The 17427-nt window shown below is 43.8% G+C and overlaps 1 protein-coding gene across 2 annotated transcripts in view; it reads right to left on the bottom strand.

Annotated features, from left to right (window-relative positions):
* Positions 1-2186: 2186 nt before the first annotated feature.
* Positions 2187-17427, bottom strand: part of MIPOL1 (mirror-image polydactyly 1) — a 458494-nt gene continuing 443253 nt past the window's right edge. For both annotated transcript variants that reach the window (XM_088471287.1, XM_088471288.1), the window contains one exon: positions 2187-3290. In XM_088471287.1, coding sequence (XP_088327413.1) covers positions 3224-3290 — 67 coding nt within the window. In that variant the 3' untranslated portion in view covers positions 2187-3223. The remainder of the gene's footprint in view (positions 3291-17427) is intronic.

Below are 17427 nucleotides of genomic sequence, written 5' to 3'. Positions count from 1 at the left end.
ACTTTAAGTACTAGATGTTGTCCCTGGTGTTGCCTGTTTTTTTTTTTATCTCTTTCCTCCTCTATATCTCTTCAGTGCCCCCTCTAACTCCATCTCTCTCTTCCCCTCATCTACTTCTCTTACCAGCACTTCATTTTATTATACTGTATAATAGTTTATCCTTACATTTTTTCTTTTCATCTTTACTATTGTACTCCTTTTCAGATGTCCTCGTCGTTTTTCCTCTACAGAGTGTTTTTTTTTTATTTTTTTAAAGTTTTTGTATGTGCCTTGTGCACCCCTATGTGCCTTTTTCCTTTCTTCTATGATTTTATACATTTTTGGTTGTGGATAATGTTGTGCTGTATTACTGGTTGATTTTCAGGAGTGTCTGTACTTTCATCATAAAAGTAAAGCAGGAACTCTCTGGAAAGTGACATCATGGACACTGGTGGGAGGGGTCAGTGTTCATACAAATTGTCATTACATCATTGTTATCACTCTTCAGATATACAGTGGTGGCCAAAATTGCGGACACTTTTTTAAATGTTAATGTTTTTCAAATTCGAATGCTTATAAAAACTGTTACACTTCATGCAATGCAATGATTCATATATCAAAAGAAAGGAAATTTAATTCTGAATTCAACACAATAAACAGAGGTCAAATATTTGCATTACAAGGGAAGTTATGCAGTGAAATCAACACTTAGGGTGAAAGTCCCTGTGTACTTATGATGTTACTGTCCTATCAGTATATCGTTGGGTATCCTTTATTTTTCAAGACAGCAGCACAGCGATGTGTCATTGAGCCAACCAATATTTGGAGCTCTTCCTTCTTTTTTATGTGGTGCCATGAGACAATTATAGCCTCAATTAATTGTCTTTTATTGGATGGACGCCTCAGATGTACCAGTTTTTTCAAACAGAACCACAAATGTTCTATGGGGTTCAGGTCTGGGCTGTTTCCTGGCCATCCCAGCACCTGTATGTCATTCTCCGTGAACCCCTTTTTGCATGTCCGTGCAGTGTGGCAGGGAGCTGAATCCTGCTGGAAAAAAAATGGGGCATTATCTGGAAAAAGATCCCTGATAGAAGGTAGAAGTTTTGGTTGTAGAATGGTGTCAATGTACTTTCTGCTGTTCAGTGTGCCATATATGACATAAAGGCGGCCTACAGCATTCTGCTGTCATACATGCCCAGATCATAACACTTGTAGGATTCTTTGTTGTCACTTGAATTAAATCTGGATGTACCTCTTCCCCGATGCGACATCTCACATATTTTCTCCCATCACTACCAAATATCGATATCTTTATTTCGTCACTCCTTATCACTTGTTTCCACTGACCTTCTGCCATGCAATGTGTTCTTTTGCCCACTGTATTCGTTTCTGACGCTGCTTTTTATTCAGCAATGGCTTTTTTCGGGGAATCCTACCTTTTAGGCCAACCTCCGTTAGTCTTCTCCGTACCGTTCTTGCACATGGTACGGAGAAGACACACGAGTTGCACTCAGTTTACTGCTAATGGCCGCAGATGACATCCATCTGTCCCTGACGCAAATTCGTTTTATTCTCCTATCATCATCAGCTGTTGTGCACTTTTTCCGGCCTTTTCCTTCTTTGTTTTGTATAGATTGTGTTTCCTGATAGCGTAAACAAAACTGTCGTACTCCTGATGTTGTCACATTCCCACCAATTTCTCTCGCAATTGCTGCATACGAAAGACCATTTTCACTTAACACCACAATCCTGGATCACGTCGCTGTGCTGCGGTCTTGAAAAATAAAAGGATACCCAACGAAATACTGATAGGACAGTAACATCATAAGTACACAGGGATTTTCACCCTAAGTGTTGTTTTCACTGCATAACTTCCCTTGTAATGCAAATATTTGACCTCTGTTTATTGTGTTGAATTCAGCATTAAACTTCCTTCCATTTGATATATGAATCATTGCACTGCATGAAGTGAAACAGTTTTTATAAGCATTCAAAGCTGATAAACATTCAAATTTCAAAATGTGTCCGCAATTTTGCCCACCAGTGTGTGTGTGTGTGTGTGTATATATATATATATATATACACATACTGTATACATTTTTTGCAAGATAATGGTTACCTGTAAAATCCTGCAGGGAATGCCTATGTGTATTGTCCACTGCAACAATTTATGAAGGAAATCAGGTCCCCCCATCATTCTCAGGTTTTTTATTTATTTTGTTATATATCTAATCCACTTTATGTGTAACATTACATTTTTACAGGAAAATGCTTAATAATAAGGAAACAAAAAAAGGGGTCAAATATTTCACAGGATTCTTTCAGCTATTATGTTCCATGTGGAAACTATACACATTGAACCTGCAGGTAAGGCAATAAGATGATGGCAGTATTTAAGACATAAATATAATGGCAGTATTTGAGACATATATATATATATATATATATATATATATATAACGGCAGTATTTAAAATATAGTTAAGTGTATCTAAGCTAAAGGCACCAAACAATTCTATCGTTTTCATTTAGATGGTGGCTCTGTGGGAGAAGGGCCACCATGAGAATAATTGCCTCAGCAGAAAGGGGGCGTGGTCATGTAGTGTGTGGGCATGGCCACACCCTATTGTGAATCTCTGGCCCCATCTATAGATGCTAGAGGCTGCGTGCCGCTGAAGAGGACATGTTGGAGGCTTAGGCTCCGGCTCTTTGGCAGGCACTGCTGCAAAGCGATGACAAAAGAAATGACTAATATACCTGATTTGTGTTCTACTACAGCTGCTGTTGTCTTATATGGCAGCTACAAACATCAACCAGACTACACTTATTTCCTATAAGTTGATGCCTAACTCAAAAGGACATTTTAATAATTCATTGAACCTGGTAAAAAAAAATGGTCTTACAATCAAAATGTGGGGAATACACTGGTAATTGAATATAGGACTATATTCATTAATGGCCCAAAGTCCTCTAGGTTACTAACTGGTATATAAAGTACTAGAATCTTTAATTGGGCAGTCTGGTAACCAAATGGATCTGCATAGTTTATGGTCCTTGATGAGAAAACTGAACATAAGATGCAAAGTGTTAGGAGCAGGCATTGGTCCAGGTAAAGACACAGTTCATATGTAAACATGTGATGTTAGTTGACTTTTAGATCAATGCACTTTGGCAAGTCACTGGCCACAGGCCCATGTCGTCTGATGCGAGTCGGCTGATACCAGCTTGTACACTGACGTCATTCAAATCACTGTACGGACATTTCCAACTCCAACCTTTTTCCGTAGAACATCAACCAGTCGTTCCAATCTGGGTAAAAACAAGAAGAGGACTATAAAGAAGCCATTCACAATGCTGTTGGGAATACATGCTCTTGTATTACAGAACACATTTTTGTTAAGTACCAATTCATGCCACAAATAGGATCTTAAAGGGGAATAATCCCTTTATTTAGGTCAGAGGTTCCCAAATGCCATTACAGTCCAGGTTTTAAGGATATCCTTGCTTGAGCCCAGATGGTTAAATCAAATAGACTGAGGTGCTAATTAAGTTGCCTGTGCTCAAGCATGGATTTCTTTAAAACGTGGACTGTAATGGCAGAGTTTGGAAATCTTTGATTTAGGTTTTGATTACGTGCCAATAATTGCTACTCTCACTTGCTTTTAGGTGCCTAAGGCAATAAAAGAGAAATGGGGACATAACGATACTAACCCTGATAGTGTAGGACAGGAGTTCCAAAACTCAGTCCTCAAGGGTCCCTTACAGTTCAGGTTTTAAGGATATCCATGCTTGTGTATAGATGGTATTATCAAAATGACTGAGGCACTAATTAAGTCACCTGGGCTTAAGCATGGATATCCGTAAAACCTGGACTGTTAGGGTGCCTTGAGGATCGAGTTTGGGAACCATTGGTGTAGAAATATGACCTCTCAAAGCAGGTTGAAAGGTTAAACCTAGTAGGGAAAGCGACAAAGAAACTAACCATGAACACCACACAAAAACTAGTGACTATCGGGTAATTAATGCTATGGCATTATAGTCAGATTATAGCTAAAGTACTTTATGACTAAACAAACCATTCCTGCTCATCACAGCTTATGAACTGACCAACTGCTGAGGTTCTTGTGTTCCAACAATGTTCATTGTTTTCAAGAGAATCTACCACCATAAATCGTGTCATAAAAATGTACTTTATTACCCTGCCACATGCAACAGAGACGGGTGCCTGCACTGTGTGCTGCAATAAAATGGACTTTCTGCAGCCAGGGATGTGGCAGAAGTGCTAAGCACACTTATCAGTGTTGAGCTGACACCCACTACTACAGTATGTGGTCAAGCCCCAGCACGCTTCAGCCACACTCTTGTGTCTGGATTCAAGAGTCACTAAAATGAGAGGTGTGATCTGTGGTTGAAATGCCTCTTTCCACCAGGAAAGGGCGGGGCAGGGGGTGATTGGGGGAACATTCCTGGCCTTGCATGCTGGCCAACCATCCAGCCAGCGTAAGCTGAGGCTTACTCAGCTAGTTGACGCCGTAAAACATTGCAGTAATCCCAGGTTGCAACCTCGGTCGCTTTGCTGGGATAACAGATGCAGCAGGAGGTGTCTCACACACCTCCTGCTGCATTTGCATTTTAGCAAGGACGTAATTGCAAAACTGCTTGTGTGCCTACTTTCCAGGAATGTCTAGGAAACTCCTGAATTTAGGAAGAGCAGACCACTTTCCTGGATCCCGTCCAGTTCCCCAATGAAGGGGGCTGGCCAGGGGTCTGCATGGGCACATGACCGACCTGCAGCTACACAGCCTCATACACTGAAAGCTGCACTACACGGTGTGTTCTGACACCATTCTATCATAGCCAGCATTAACTTTTTCAGCAATTTGTGCTACAGTAGCTCTTCTGTGGGATCAAACCAAATGGGCTAGCCTTCCCTTCCCGCACGCATCAATGAGTTATGGGCACCCATCACCCTATTGCTGGTTCACCGGTTGGACCACTTTTGGTAGGTATTACTAAGCACTGCATACTGGGAACACGCCCAAAAGACCTGCTGTTGTGGAGATGCTCTGACCCAGTCACCTAGCCATCACTGTTTGGCCCTTGTCAAAGTCGCTCATATTCTAATGCTGCATACAGACGGGACGATTTTCTTGAACGACAACGATATCGTTGAATGATATATCGTTCTTTTTGTTCATTTTTAGGCAGTGAACAATCAACCAATGACCAACGATGCACGTTCCCGCATGGATGATAAATATATCTTTCATCATCTATGCATGCAGGCCAACTTGGACGATATCGTCAATTTTCCCTGTTCAAAGATGTGGCAGGATGACTCACTGAAAGATATCTTTGAAAGATCTTTGAACGATATCTATGAATGATATCTTTGAAAGATATCTTTCAAGTCGTTGGTGATACAGATCGTACCGTGTGTATGCACCTTAAAGCTGCATATACACGTAAAGATTTTCTGTCCAACCATCCAACTAGTTGATTGGTTGGAATAAAAATCTGGTAAGGTATGAAAGCAAATGACAATCAGCAATTTGCTCCCAAATGCCGGAAAATGGACAGAAACTGTTGTTTGTTAAATGTTTGATCTAAACAATTTGTTCAAACTTGTCTGACGACCATTTTCATCTGTTTTCTGGTATTTAGGAGCAAATTGCTGATCATCATTTACTCCCATACGTAACCAGATATTCATTCCAACCAATCAACTAGTTGGATGGTTGGACAGAAAATCTTTACGTGTGTACCCAGCCTAACACTTGCCCATTTTTCCTGCTTCCATCAACATCAACTTCAACAACCGACTGCTCACTTGCTGCCTATTCTATAACACTACTTGACTTGTTTTCATTGTAACAAAATAATGTTGTTCACTTTACCAGCTAGTGGTTTTAATGTTATGGCGTATATAATGTGGTTGGTTAAAATCCATGTGTATTTTATGAAAGTGCCTTAAACATAATTAAAGTGATATAGAATCATTACTTGCCAGCTTAGAAGATCTGCAATCTTCACCTATTCTCTGACAATTGGTATACATTAGGGCATGTGTAGAACACAGGAAAGATGTGCACTTGGGCACAGCATTCATCTAAAACCGGTCTAGTCACTTTCACTGTGGTTAATCGCCTGGGGCATTTAAGAAAAGTCTGGGTTGCAGGGAGGATACATGCACAGCCTGCAGCAAACCACAGATACGCTTATGCACATGATGCCACTTTCTATAACAGGGTGAAGACTTAGTGATTCATGCAATAAGCTTCAGACATTTGCTCTCTCATCTGGTCAATGGCAGTTCAAGGCAAAGCAAAGGACTCAATGGAAAGGCCTTCAACAAAGTCTAGTGGTAGCATCCATATGATAGTTACTGAGATTATCCCAGTACTAATAGTGTAAAAGGTTTATTTATGAAAGGAAGAAACACCTACAATTTAGCAAAAGCTAGTATTGTTACAGGATTTAGGACTTCTGACTATTTATCCCAGCCACCCTGTTGATGAAGGCTATCATTGGCTATTGCAGAGGACTGCTGCAATGCTTAGTCATACAAACCATGGAGGAGCATAGTTATTGCTGACTGCAGAGTTACAAGTACCACTGATGGCCTCTGGTAGCTCAACATGGTGTTACCCATGGGTGCCCATAGGAAAAAATGCTTTATTATTATTTTTGTAGAATCCAGAACTGGAAGCTAGAGACTGGGCTTCCAGCTCCAGTGTGCATGTGAAGGCCGATAGGCTGGCTCATGCATGAGCTCCTTCTCACCTAACTGGCCTGGCAAGTGGGCCAGCTGCCCTGGTGACTTTATTTTAATTATAAATCGCCCCCAAAAAATTTTTAACAGCATATATGGGAACATTTCATAAATAGCCCCCTAAAGTGTTTATCGTTTTATAAACAGCATCCTAAGTAGGAAGTAAAATGTACATTATATGCTGAGAATGTGCCATAATAGGGCATCACAGACGGTGTAATGGTTAGCGTTACTGCCTCACAGCGCTGAGGTCGTGGGTTCGATTCCCACCACGGCCCTAACTGTGCGGAGTTTGTATATTCTCCCTTTGCTTGCATTGGTTTCCTCGGGGTGCTCCGGTTTCCTCCAACACTCAAAAAAATATATACTGGTAGGTTAATTGGCTCCTACCAAAAATTAACCGTAGTTTGTATGTGTGTGCGTCTACATGTGGAAGGGAATATAGATTGTAAGCTCCACTGGGGCAGGGACTGATGTGAGTGGCCAAATATGCTCCGGAAGCGCTGCGGAATATGTGTGCTATATAAGGCTGGAGAAGAAAATAAAGTTCCTCTGTGCATCATCAGCCATCTGAGAAAGCCAAAGCCTACTTAGAATAGCCATCTTACCTGCGTGTCTTCCGAGGGTCTCGGCACTCCCAGAAAACGGGGCAATTCTGGGAACGCAGGCCGGTGCTACCTTTTCAAATGGAGACACTGCAAAGCGACGGTGCACATCCATACCACCATCGTACGACTGCCGGCGTTCCAACAGCACGTCACCCCTAAGTGGTTCCATCCTATAGTCTGCAGTGGCCTAAATTAGTGTGCCACAAACAGGGTGAATCAAACTACTAAAGTGTGTACTTCTGTCTCTGTGCTTTAGTTGTGTCATGCTTCACATAATCTGACAAAGTAGTAATGTAATGGCCTGGAAGAACTGTTACCAGGGAGAAGCTTAACATTCCTCCTAACCCTTCTCATTGTTACAGTGATAATGAAAACTGTCACAATCTGTAGCAGGCATTTGTTGTATAGCCAGAGAATATTGCAACAGGCTACAACCATGTTAAGAGAACAATTTTAATTGCTAGTATAGCCTAATTAAATCATGTCTTAATAGGGTATTCAATTAAAAGGATTATAATAGCGGAGCCAGAAGGAACACTATCTAAATGATTAAGAGTCACACTAACATGCCAATCGCCAATGGCTGCCAGTATAGGTGTCTGATGATGCTTCAACCTTGCACCCGCACTTTCTCCAACAACAGGTACAATTGTTCTTACTTCGTATGTACCCACAACACGGTATGCTGATTTGGGCAGGGCCATCTTTACCTTCTCTTTCATGTCACTGTGTGTAATTTGTTTCCATCATGATGCCCTCATAAAAAAGTACAAGCGTCTTCAGTTGCCTTGCCCCTTGTATATGGTGACACAAATAGCCATATCTGTCGTCAGATCATTTTGTGCACCTAACTATGGAGCTGATTCAGCGCTGATGGCAGGACCTATTCTGCGCATGTGCAGAACGGGTCCTGTGTGATCAGAAGCAGAGCGGCAGCAGACTGTCAGCGTGCCACTGCCGTTGAGGGGGGGGGGGACAGAAGAGGCCAGGATCTCCGTCTGCTAACCGAGATTTCCTGGCCTCTTTCCCTCGTTTGCAATGGCCGGCCTGCTTGAACCCATGGTCACTCAGCCGGCCGATGATCACTCAGATCACCTAATGCTGCATCCATGGTTGCAGCTCGGATCATTAATGCATGCAAGCCTCCTGCTGCATTAACATAATAGCAAGGACAGAATTGCAAAGCTGATTGTATGCAGCTTTGCAATTCCATCCTGTGCAGAATCAGCCCTTATGACCATACTTTCAGTGATCTAGTTCTCACGGCTCATGTAACAGTGTGGAATAGTTGTACACGAAGACAGCCAATGGGTGCACACGGTACAACTGTCCAGCACTATTATTCAGTTAGTGCTCATGTTACTATCTTCATAACTATTGCTGGGAGCTCTGGGCCTGATTCAGAGCCGGACGCTCTGAACGAGCGCCCGCTCTGAATCAGGGCGTGTTTTTTTTTTTTTGTGAACCGGCCTTTTGGACGCTCGCATAGCTGTGGGTTACCACCCACAGCTTATGCGAGCGTCCATGATGATGGTCGCGATGGTCAAGACCATCGCGACCATCGGGCTTGCGACGAGACCCTTGTGGTAGGGTCTTATCTGCCGCAAGCCCTGGAGTGATTTTGGCTCTATCAGAGCCAAAATCACTCCCACTGACATCACTAGTGATGTCAGTGGGGCCGGACCCAGACAGTAGGCGTTCCCATGGGAACGCCTCCGTCTGGGCAGACACACCCCTGGCACGCCCACCAAAGGGGGCGTGCTGTCAATCACCATCGACAGCACGCCCCCTTTGGTGCGAGACCCATAACGACGGCTACCCCATCGTTATTCGGGTCTCGCGCATGCGCATTTGGGAAACATCGGCCTGCTTGCGAGCGCTCAGCGCTCGCGAGCGGGTCTGAATGAGACCCTCTAACTGCTGAAGAACACTGGCAGGCTTCATGGAGCATTTAGATATCCACCAGACTCTAATGTACACAATACAGTGTAGGCCTGAGTGTTTGAGCCCGAGGCAATATCTCTGTATTCCTTCCTTAAATGCTAGACCTGTTGGATAGGCATGTTCATAGAAACACAGATATGTAAAAGCATTCTTCTGTGCCTGTGTGTGGCTTTGGATGCCGGCCGCGGTGACGTCATTATGCATGTGGCACGCCGGAGGGAGAAGAAGGAGGTGCGCTCCCGGACACCCCTAGTGCAAGCTAGCCAGGACTTCGTGAAGAGAGGTAAGTAGTATTGCACAGGGGAGGGGGCACAGCATAATAGGCATTCTGGGGCCAATGCATAGGGGCACTACTGGGGGTACTGTTTGGGGGCACAATATAAGGGCACTACTGGGTGCACAGCATATGGGGCACTACTGTCTGGGGACACTACTGGTGGCACTGCATAAGGGGAGCTCCTGGGGGTATTGTATAAGGGGCACTACTGGAGGTACTGCATAAGGGGAGCTCCTATGGTGTATTGTATAAGGGGCCCTGCATAAGAGCACTACTGTCTGGAGGCACTACTGGGGGTACTGCATAAGGGGAGCTCCTATGGTGTATTGTATAAGGGGCCCTGCATAAGAGCACTACTGTAGGTACTGTATAAGGGCACTACTGTCTGGAGGTACTGCATAAGAGGAGCTCCTCGGGTATTGTATAAGGAGCACTGCATAAGGGGCACTACTGGTGGCACTGCATAAGGGGCACTACTGGGGGCACAGCGCAAGGGGCTCTAATACAGGAGGCAATGCATAATTAGCTTTAATACAGGGGCATTGCATAAAGGGTTATAATACAGAGGCATTGCATATTGGGCACAACTACAGGGGGAACTGCATAATGGGCACAGCTACAGGGGGCATTGCATAAGGGGCACTACTACTGGGGGCATTGAATAAGGGGCACTACTACTGTGGGCATTGTGTATAAGGGTCAATAATGTGGTCATTGTGTAAAATGGGCACTACTGTGTGTCAGAACATAAATAAGGGACACTACTTTATGGTATAATGTGGATAAGATTGTGCTATTGTGTGGCGTAATTTGAATTGGGGATAGTATTGAATGACCATGCCCCTTTCTCTCGAGATCATGCCGCTTTCATGCGCCACACGCATTAGGCGCACACTGTCCTTTTATTGATAAATCGCTGGGGGGGGGTCATTCCACCATGTCTCTAGGACCACTTTAAGCATTGCTTACCTAGAATATCGGGAGTGGCATCATCACGCCTGCCGGGAGTGCCTGGCATTCTGGGAGGAGCACAGTGTGAATGCTGGACTGTTAAGGGGGAAGAGTTAAAGGAGCTGTGCACCTTGGTCCCGATTTTTTTTTTTTTTGTGGAGGGGGGGAGGGGGTGTAAACCATGCATTACAGCACCAGGTGACACCAACACTAGTGATGCCTCTGCAGGTAGTATAGTTAGGATATGACATGTAAGGACATGCCGTAGCCATAGTCACAAACACTACCAAATTTCAAACCAGACAAGATAAGGGAAACTGTAGCGCTTTCTATCTATGCTGCCTCATAATATATTGCCATCCTTACTAAGGGGCTGATTCTGAGCCACAAGGATCTCTGTTCACAGATGTATATGACGAGCTCTTGTATGCGCAGAACCAAATTTACACATCTTTGCGTATGTTAGCACTATTCTAAGTCAGACTCAACTTGGCCAGATCTGTCTTTCAGTGAAATAGGGTGTTTAGAGCCGTGAAATGGGCAGTGCCAATGCAATCGCACGTAATCACCATGACTTGTAGGAGTGTCGAGGGATTGTATCAAAAGCTCTGTTATTCTGAGCAGTGTGTACAAGGCAGGGAAGCCTGTCTTATACATCTAGCATGAGGGAACTGGTATGATTTACAGCAGTGGAAATCCCGATCGTCCTCAGGTAAGTATTAGCTAACCTAATTCCCGCCCTAACCCTAAGCTCCCCCCCAGTACCTAACCCTAATCCCCCCTCTAAGTGCCTAAACCTGACCCCCGCTGCCTAAACCTAAGACCCCCGGGGGGGTGCCTAACCTCCCACTGAGGGTGCCTAACCCTAACCCCTCCTTCCCCTAGCCTAACCCTAACCTCCCAGAGGGGTGCCTAATCCTAAACCCTAAACCTAACCCGCCCCCCCCCCCCCCACGGCTATCCGCGCTCGGCGTCCCTTCGATCGGGATGCCGGGCGTCGGGCTCCCAGCGTATGTCTAATGACAGGCGTTGGCATATCGACGCCTGTTTTTAGACCCTTGCCGGGATATGACAGTCGGGAAGCCGGCTGTCGGGATTAGGTTCGCCAGCTTCCCGACTGCATACCAGCATGAGGCTGGTGCAACTGCAGAGAACAATGATGGCGGTTGCAGCAGCTGGCGTAAAAACAAAGGACCTCATTTGGTCGTTGCGGCCGCACGGTCGTAGGGGAAAGGGGCCGGATATGCAAATGAAGCGATCACAAGTTGCGGTCCTAAGATGAGATCGTTTGCTGAACGACCGAGGGTAAGAAGCGGTCGTAAGACTAAATCACGCCCCCTTCTCGATCACAACACACGTCATCTCCTGGGATATAAAGATTAATCGCGAGCATCGGGAACCATCGGAGCTGGTCGTAGAGCTTAAGGTTGACCATACCCTTTCTTAAGCACTACGATCAAGTCAGTGTACAAACCTCCCATGTCACGTATGCCATGACACTACTTTGTTAATTATGCACTCCCATTAAACGCCGTTCGCATAATTAGGCACGGCTGCGTTCGGATCTCCACTCCCCCGTTTTCAAGCACCTTCCCCTGTTACCAACCACAAACGGTTCATTCTGTCACTCAAACTAACGACCTGGCTGTGTTCAAGGAGAGAGAAATTTCTGATCGTAACAGCTAGTTTGCGCACGCGCAATTCGAACTTTACGCATGCGCAGTTCAGCGAACATCGGCTGCATACGACTGTGCGGCTGCAACGACTGACTCTGAATGAGGTCCAAAGTGCGGCACAGGTTTCCGATTGCAGATGTGGCTTCCCCCGCTGCCCGCAATTAAAGTCACTTTGCTTGCAACTCAGAAACAGCCCCTAACTGCCAGGTAAATTCTTTTCACAAAACAGAGTTCAAAAGGATTAACTTCATACTGTAAGTGTATTCAATTTTGATATTGTCAATGATACTAATCTGAATATGCAGTTACAGATAGAAAAGGGGCATTTGGGGCGTTGGGCATAGTGAGCTCTGGATGAAGCGTTCATCAAACAAACACAAGATAATTAGGTGCTAAGAAACTAAATATAAATCGGACAATAGGAGTGAAAGTTTGAAATTAAAGCTGGGTACACACTGGAGCGATGTCGGGTCGATGTGTCGTTTTGTAAAGACAAATTGCCTACATTGCTCTGTGTGTACCGGCGACTGCGCGCTCCCGCGGTCGCTAGCGACGGACGCTAGGTTTGATGTGCTGCACATCAAACCTAGCGATACTGCTAGCGACCTGTAGTAAGCTAATCGTTCCATCGTTCAGTTACTCGTTCCAATGTGTACAGGCAACCGCTCCAGTGTGTACCCAGTTTAAGACAGAATTTAAGATTCGCTATATATCTGTTTAGCCCTGACTCAGTGCATAAGATAGAAAACATTTTCTTTGGCTCTTAGTGTTCCAAGAACAAATACTTCCCTGCATTGAAATTGCCTATAGTAGTTATTGTGACGTGCTGAGCATATTGTATGCACAAAAGGACCCAGCACACATATTAAAGCCCTGTATTGATTTCTTTGCTGATGATCCTTACTGTATTTTACAGTAATTAAGAGCAGCCATGGGCTAAATGAATGACTAAGCTTAAGTTATACCTTATTTTCATATAAATTAAACTGGAGAAGCCTCTAGCAGTAACAGTTTATACAAACACTTAGCCCCAATAGCCCAGTGCAGATCGCATGCAAATTAGATGACATCACTGGCTCTATGACAAAAGCACTTTGCCCTAGGTCTAATTAGACAGCCAGAAATATATATTTGTGTATGTGTGTTTGTATGTGGTCACAAACTAAAACGGTCACAGACACAAAAAAAAATACACAAAATATAAACCAATTTATTCCACTTTTGTATTCTTATCTTAAGCATAACTGTTATGGTCCCACTAGTCCTATAATTTACTGTAGGTTTGTCAGAAATTTCTTTATGTATATTCACCTTGGGTACGTATTTACATGTGCTCATTATGTGTTGTCCTACACTGTACTGTACTTACTCATAGTCAGGGGTTAAAGTGGGCTGGAACTGGGCGGAACTGCGTTCCGTCACTTCTATTTGAAGACGGAACCAGTTCCGCCTGCTCTGGCCCACCTCAACCGAGCGCCGCAGGGAGTCTCCATTTGCCAGGCGCCCAATGAGATTTTGTTACCAGCAAGCATCCGGCTCCTTCCCCGCAGTGCCAGCTAGAGGCTAAAGCTCACCCTGGAGCTCCGGCTTCCCTCACGGGCACTATGGGAGAGACATCATGACGTCTCTCCCATAGTTCCGAATAGCAGCCAGGTGGCCCGGATGGCAGTGGACGCAGGAGCGGGGCTTAAGGTAAGTATTGTGAGGGGGGTTTGTGTGTGTGTGTGCGTGGCACTATTACAGGGGGCATTACTATAGCGCTGCGGAATATGTGTGCGCTATATAAAAAACTGGTAATAATAATATTGGGAGCACTATTACAGGGTGCATTACTATTGGGGGCACTATTACAGGGGGCATTACTTCTAAAGTGGGCATTACTATTGGGGGAATTACTGCAGGTGGCATTACCATTGGAGGCACTATTACAGGGGACATTTCTATTAGGAGCATTAATATAGGGGGAATTACTACAGTGGGCATTACTTCTACAGGGAGCATTACTATTGGGGGCATTACTACAGGGGGAATTACTACTGGGGGCACTACTACAGGGGACATTACTATTGGGGGCACTACTACATGGAGCATTACTACAGATGCATTACCACTGGGGCCACTACTACAGGGGGCATTACTACTGGGGGCACTGCATTAGGGGCACCACTCCTGGGGCATTGCATATGGGGCACCACTGTGGGCTCTGTATAAGGGGCACCACTACTGGGGGCACTGCATAAGGGGCACTACTGCTGTAAACATTATGTGTAAGAGGCACTACTGCTGTGGGCATTGTATAAGGGGCACTACTACTGTGGGCAGTATGTGTATTAGGGGCACTACTACTGTGGGCATTGTGTAAAAGGGGCACTGCTGTGTGTCATAACATGAATAAGGGCACTACTATGTGGTGTAATGTGAATCAGGGGCACTATGCGCAGTGTAATGTGAAGAAGATTGTTCTACTGTGTGGCATAATTTGAATTGGGAATACTATTGTGTGACCATGCACCTTTCTTTTGAGACCACACCCCTATTTTGACGCACATCTACGGTGCGCGCTGTCCGTTTTTAGAAAAAGTGCCGAAGGGGTGAGTTCCACCATTTCTCTAGGACCGCTTTAAGCACTGCTCATAGTTATAACATTTCAGACCTCTGTAGGGTAGCTCTAGGAGGTCACAGGCAAGTGGGACTTAATGATGCAATACACAGAATAATGCACCCGCTGTTCCTCTGACTGCCCTGACTTATGGGGGATGGCAAGCTCTATTATGTACCACTCACTAACTCGGAAGTTTCCCAGGGCATACTGGGAAAATTGGTTAAGTATTTACTGTATGTTATTGCGGCTTAATCAACTTCTAAATAGTTGAGAGTCATTGATCAGTATAGAGAAAATACTGTAAGTACTCACTTTACGTTTTTAAAACTACCTGTCATTTGTATTGTGCGTTATGGGCATAACCGATAACAGTCCGCATTTTGATAGGACATTTCCCATTTCCAGTTACCAAAAAGGACACACAATTTAGGTGTGTAGTCTTCAGCAAAAGGAATGTGTTGCTGGGCTCATATATGCAGTAAAATAAGACTAAATCAGTGGTCCCATATCGATCTTATCTATCGGATCGATACAGGGTAGCCCTGTCTGTATTTAATACAGAAATCAATTGGCAAAATTACATTGATCTTTCCCGAGATTGATATTTTTGTGCATACACAGTTAGATGGTCCCGTAAAATCATGCACCTGCAGTTAAATTTTTTTTAATCAAAATTAAAACCAGACACATGTGGAGCGGGAGATGAAGGGTACCAGATAAGTATATCGCTGTTACAACCTCATAGTTTTATTATTAATTCTATCAATACATAATTCATTAAAAATCTATAATAATAATAATAATAATAAAAGGAAAAAAAAGGTCAGGATGTATCATGCATGAAAATCAAATAGTTTGAAAAAGATTGTGGATCGATGCCCATCTCTAGTGTCTAACCAAATGTTGGTTAAATAGTATGTTGCAAAGTATGCAAGGCCAGGGTCAGCAGAAGCACTCTGGAGGCAGTCTGAGTCCTGAGGTCTGTGATTCGACCATCATCCACCTCCTGTCGCTTCTTGACTTAATTTGAGTGTGAATTTATGTATGCATGTGGCGTGGTGCCGTTTTCTGCTCCTGTCAAACTGGGAGTGTGACAATTGTCTGTGACATCATAGCCTAGCACCACACCGCCAAGCCATTATTGGACCTGATTCACTAGCGGGGTTCTTTTTGAACCCTAATTACTATCATACAATTAATGTATTTTTGTTCAGTTTCTTGTAGTGTGAGTATAGATGGCTAGTCAATTGTGTTTTATTACAGGGAAAATATTACAAAGGTTTTGTTCACATTGTGTCTCTATAAATGTTGCATAAAATAAAGAAAGAATATTTATTTCTTCGCAATATTGTTTTTACTTCAAATTCTGGCATACAAAGCTGACATTCATTTCTTACGTGAGTCATAATAATAAACACTCTATAGGCAAGAATAACTACAGACCAGTAAGCCTTACATTAGCAGTAAGAAATATAATGGAAACACTATTAAAAGAAAGAGTGGTGAAATATCTCAAATCCAGGCTTAGAGGATAATTGAGGAAAAATGACTTCACAGAAAGGGTAGTGGATAAGTGGAATAGCCTCCCTTCAGAGGTGGTTGAAGCAAAGACGGTGGAACAATTTAAACACGCTTGGGATAGGCATAAGAATATCCTTAAGAGAGACCTAAGGAGCAAATAGGGTTGAAGTTGCCAAACTGATAAATGAAAAGCGTCAGAGTAGATGGGCCAAGTGGTTCTTATCTGCCGTCAATTCTATGTTTCTATGTAACACACTAACCCCCCTGGCCAAACTCTTGGGGAAACGGGTGGTTATCACATATACTTTTCAGATGCGTCCTGCGCCATTTACTCCTCTGCTAGAAGCACTCATTAACCATTGGCTGTCAGATGTCTTCTACACACAGTCCCTCTGGCATTCAAAGTAATACGAGTGGGTAAGGGCCCCTTGTTCCCTAAAACCACTGTTCTAGTAAGAAGTCTGATATTTAATTTAACTCTGGGTCAGCGGTCATGCAGTGTCAGAGCTGCCAAGTATGGATGCAAATACTAAGACATATACAGTTATATAAAATATATATCCCTTTATATTTTGGAGAACATCAAAATAAAAATAGTTGGCATGTACATTTCTCAGGTAATATGCTGTGATAACATAAAGGTGTATGTTTGTTGCAGAACTGTATTTATGTGGATTTGTTTCAGGCTTTACTCTGCATTAAATAATTAAAAAAAAAATTCAAATTTAGATCGGAATTCAATTATGGTTGAAGTGCCGCCTTAATGTTAGGCTGCGCACATACCTGAGAAGTACAAGAGTAAAACATTGCTAATTTTCCTATGCACCTACATGGGGTGCGAGGGAAAATTGGCAATATTGGTTGCTGGGAGATGCCGGCGTTTCAACGTACAGGACAAAAAGTGACCATACACACTGCATTGTCAGCAACTTAGTCTTATTTTACTGCATATATGACCCCAACAAAAGTGCAATAATGGTTGCTTGTCAGGCATGTCCAGGGCTTACCCTGGGCATAGGTGAGCTAGGCACCTGCCTAGGGTGACCTAGCTCCAGATAAGGTGTCTAGGGTTACCACCCATCTGGGATTACCCCA

This window comes from Taudactylus pleione, unplaced genomic scaffold (genome assembly GCF_031769625.1).
Source record: "Taudactylus pleione unplaced genomic scaffold, aTauple2 ptg000113l, whole genome shotgun sequence".
Lineage (NCBI taxonomy): Eukaryota > Metazoa > Chordata > Amphibia > Anura > Myobatrachidae > Taudactylus > Taudactylus pleione.
The sequence above is the reverse complement of the archived record's forward strand: the minus strand, read 5'-3'. Positions and strand labels throughout refer to the sequence as shown.